Source organism: Rhea americana, unplaced genomic scaffold (genome assembly GCF_003343005.1).
Source record: "Rhea americana isolate MKP2758 unplaced genomic scaffold, rheAme1 scaffold_21, whole genome shotgun sequence".
NCBI lineage: Eukaryota > Metazoa > Chordata > Aves > Rheiformes > Rheidae > Rhea > Rhea americana.
The window spans coordinates 3934422-3938700 of NW_028186258.1; the positions used below are offsets into that span (position 1 = coordinate 3934422).

At 39.0% G+C, this 4279-nt stretch overlaps 1 protein-coding gene across 1 annotated transcript; it reads right to left on the reverse strand.

Moving 5' to 3' along the window:
* Positions 1-1815: 1815 nt before the first annotated feature.
* Positions 1816-4233, reverse strand: COX11 (cytochrome c oxidase copper chaperone COX11). The gene is made up of 4 exons (XM_085304625.1): positions 4101-4233; positions 3787-3942; positions 2811-2936; positions 1816-2388 (listed from the first exon to the last, which is right to left on the reverse strand). The coding sequence occupies exons 1-4, from the start codon at positions 4149-4151 to the stop codon at positions 2206-2208; spliced, it is 516 nt and encodes a 171-aa protein (XP_085160751.1). The 5' UTR covers positions 4152-4233; the 3' UTR covers positions 1816-2205.
* Between the last annotated feature and the right edge of the window lie 46 nt (positions 4234-4279).

Consider the following 4279-nt stretch of genomic DNA (forward strand, 5'->3'; position numbering starts at 1 on the left):
TTTAACTACTGTCACTTCTGAGTTTTTACCAGCTAACTTTCATAACTCTATGAAATACAAAATGCAGACAATATTGGAAGTGTTCGAAGTGCAAATACATGGTGGGGCAAGTATCTGGTTAGCAGTTCTACAGCTAGCTGTTGGGATGGTAGAACAGCGTACTTCTGTCAAAAAGACTACTTTGAAGAATTGGGGGTAGAGGATGGGCTTTATCAATATAGTGATCTAGTGATCTATAGTGGATGATTGCTAGTTGAACTTCACCAGCATATTTTCAAGAAGCAAAATGGTTACATATGAAGTCTGTAAGAGATCTGGCTACTTACTGAGGTTGAAGAGTTATCTTTGGAACACGTTCAATATCTGTGCAAAGTTGGGCTTTCAAACTCAGGGGAAAAATGTGCATTTTTAGGAAACTGAGCACTGGAAACATTCTCCTGTGATGCTTTTGTCAGAAGATAGTCTTTTGAAACACKTGGCCAGAATAAGGCAAGCTGTGGAAAACTGCCAGAATCAGCTAAACTTTGAAAAAGAAAATGGAGCTATAAAACAACTCCAGTAAGATTTTTCTCTCCTAAAACAATTCTTTGAATCGAGATTAAGTGCATTTTTTTAAGCACAACCAAGATTAGGGATTATAATAAAATAAGACTTTCTGAGATTTTATACAGATGTTTCACACATTATGCTGGACAAAAGGCATTGAAGATAATGGAAGAATAAAAAAAAAGTTTAAGAACTTTATTAAATACACAGTGAAGAGCTGACATTACTGTCATCCAGATTTAAAGTTACAAATATATTTAGTACACTAATGCATTTTAAAGGTAGCTTCTATGTATTTCTGAAGACTTAAGACCATCATTTTTTAATTTGGATGTGAACATAATKGAGACAATGTGATTGAAAGTTATTTCTGATATACCCATTACCTTTTTGCAGTCAGAACAAACTAACCTTTGTTAGATCTCATCTGATGAAAGGGGTAGAAAGAACTGCCCTAGTAARTGAGGTACTGGGCTGAGACTAGGTCCTGTCTGAAAAAGGGTAGGTCATTTAAACTTGCTCTACAACTCACTCCTCATCTGCAAAGCACTGGTAAAGTATTATTATCCCCACCACACAGATAATGACAAAAAGTTACATAAATACAGGCTTAAGTGTTCTGGTGGTAAACACTCTGAATACTAGGTGTACCTCTGATCAACTACTGTTGCACTTAACCTGTGACTGTGGTTGACTTCCTTTGGTTTTTGAGCAGACATCTGTGCCTACTAAACTAACCTGAAATTCAGAACAGATGTTTGTGTACTACCTTTCCCTGCATTTCATACATAAGCCTAGCTTCCCTCTATTTCGAGGTGCCCAGGGTATGCCCCCCCAGAGGTGAAAGARTAGTTAGTACCAATTTTAAATGACTTGAACACAATATCCAAATTTTAAGATGGTATTTCTAAATACAAACCCTGCAGGAAATGTACAAAGACAAAAAGATCAGTTCCATCTTGAGTCAGATACCTCTACAAGGAGTCCACAATTTTGAAATGCTTACATTTAAATTAATTTACTTCATTCAAATGGTAACAGTTCCAGAGCAGTCTGCTCTTACCAAATAAACTACTGATTCAGTAATAATTCAAGAGGCAGCATCATCTACTGAATCATCATCTCCCCCTCTGCTGGGGGAGGGTTATTTAGCAATTCACTCTAACTTTTAGTTTTGAGATTTCATGAACYGATTAAATATGTTACTTCATTATAAAAGTTTTCACTGAAAACACAAGGTAAATGAAAGTTATTTTTCAGAGTCAGCAGTGCAATTTTAGATATTTATTAAAAATGTGTTCCTTTGAAAATAAAACTGAAAAATAGTTTGCATCAGTTTGGATCTGCCTCATCACATTCAGATAACATACATCATTACAAGCGATGGCTGTGAGACAGCTGCCTTTCTTCTAGGAACRTAAACATTCCTTGTATTTATGATGATAAAAATGCTATTCCTAAGGCAATTATAACTACATGAGTTTTAAAAAAATAGAACAAATTCTGTCAGAACGGCAGCATGTGCCCATAGTGCTTTAATAATATAATTTCATATTGTGCAGTACTTGTGTGTGATTTTTATAGTTTCTCCTTCCATGGGAAAAATGGTCTCAAAAAGGTGGTCAGATAACAGAWGTCCAATTATGTAGATATTGCCTATTATTGATATCCTGGAAGTGGTAATTTATGTCCTTCCTTTGCTTCAAAAAAGGTGTAAGAGAGAGTGATCAAATCAACTTTAGCCATTTTAGGGTCCTCTGCAAATTCTGGATCAATGTAGAAAAAGACAGGCATGTCCACTTCCTCTTGAGGATTAAGCCGCTGTTCTTCAAAACAAAAACACTGCAGGGGAGAGGGAAATAAAGGTAGCTAAAAGAGCTGCGATGTAAAGACAGCAATTCTGTTCCCCAGGCATTATGGGGAGAAATTATCTTTTGATGATTTGTCCAAAAGTGCAAACTGGACAGGCTACCCCAAAACACTAACAACTGCCCTCAAAGTCACTTGTACTAACATTTAAATTAAATGTTAAATTAAATTAAAACATTTAAAGGGAACCATTCTAATTTATTATGCTATGGCCTGTCAGGAAGACAGCAAGATTAAGAATGAACACTGTCATTTGAAAAATCTAAGGTCTTTTCTTAAATATTGGCATACTAAGAATGGACTTGAGGGTTGAAATTCAAAATCCTGATTTATAGATAACAATTCAGTTACATTCATATGAAGAAAAACACAATCCTTGAATTGTTCACACTTACTTGTATTTTATTGAAATACTGTCCTGCTTCAAAGGGTACTACATTGTACGTAGAGATTCCAATTATTGGTTTGTCAGTAGGATTTTTTGCTTTATAAAATGCCAGTGCAGTCTCTCCTGGTACCACCTGTATTAAAAAAAAAAAAAAAGTGAGAGAAAAAAAAAAGAAAGTCACATTGAGGATTTTTAATACACTCTATTGCCCTCCATCCCTCAAAGTCCTTTAACTAAATTAAGTACGAGTTAATTTTCTCTTTTTCCATTTCAAATTGATTACTCCTATGTTTCACTAGTATCTGCCTTAGAGATAACCCACTCCTGTTCTAAATTAGAAATACTAAAAACACATATATATGTGCATTTTGAATCTTGAGCAGTTTACCACCGAGGTTCTACTGTTCTCAGCAGTTTATCAGCATACAAAGCTTTTTTGAGAGGCATATGTACATAGGGAATACTCTTCCATTTTTGAGGCTATTGTTCTTTCAGTAATGGGATTAGAAACTAATTAAGAAGCGTAACTGATTTTGAGAGACAATCAATACAGGAAGGGGAGTGGCAAATAAAACACCATCCTGGCGGAAGTCCAAAGTCTAAGATAGCTAGCTATACTGGAAACTTTTTTTACATTTGTACAGAATAAGTGGCAAACTTTTTTGGCAGCTTAATGAGGAAAAAGAACCAACTACAAGATAACTACAATGTGACAGGCAATAAAAGTTTACAAAAACCCTGTGGTAGATAAGATGTGAACTGTGCCTCTTCCACCAGTACTGAAAAKAAAATTCTGAACTGGCTTTATGGAACCACACCTGGACTAACAAACAGTTGTATTTTTTTCTGGATCAGCGCTCAAATATGCAACTCAAATAACCCACAGGATCAGGGTGGCAACAGAGGACACAAAACCTAAGGCTCAGTGTCAAACACCAGCAGGTAATTTCCTTGTTAAGGTGAAAATGCGGCAGGCCACTCACGTAGATTTCGGTCTGCTGAGGTCTGAAATTCCAGTGTATGCTGGCGTGCACATCCGCGTTGAAAGTGACCTTAATGACCCGGTCTTTAACAGGCTTCATGCTCTCGATCTGCTCCGCGCCGTGGCCTGCGCCCGTCGTCCCGCCGAGGCCCGTGGCCTTGCAGAAGGAAGGGGAGTAAGTAACGGCGGGGGGAGGATTTTCGCCATAGCGAGGGGAATTTAGATTGGGGGGGGGAGGGTTGAAGCGAATTCTTGCAAATTAGGTCCTATTTCAAGGAAAAAAAGCTCCGAGACCGCGCCGGGCGCCCCCGGTACCTGGCAGTAGAGGCGGTAGAGCGGCACGGCCGCGTAGGACATGCCCACCATGCCCACGGCGGCGGCRGCGATGTAGCTGAGCGTCGTGCGGTTGCGGCGCCGCCACTCCTCCTCCTGGCCGCGGGCGAAGGGGTTGGAGCCGCGCAGCCCGCGCGCCGGCTGCGGGCCCGGCCCCCGGC

Excerpts from the sequence above, each read along its gene's own strand:
- COX11 (XM_085304625.1), bottom strand. The coding sequence starts at position 4,151 with ATGGTGGGCATGTCCTACGCGGCCGTGCCGCTCTACCGCCTCTACTGC. Across the intron at positions 3,943-4,100 it reads TCTACCGCCTCTACTGCCAG|GCCACGGGCCTCGGCGGGAC; the intron begins GTACCGGGGGCG and ends TCCTTCTGCAAG. Across the intron at positions 2,389-2,810 it reads AGTATTTCAATAAAATACAA|TGTTTTTGTTTTGAAGAACA; the intron begins GTAAGTGTGAAC and ends TCTCCCCTGCAG.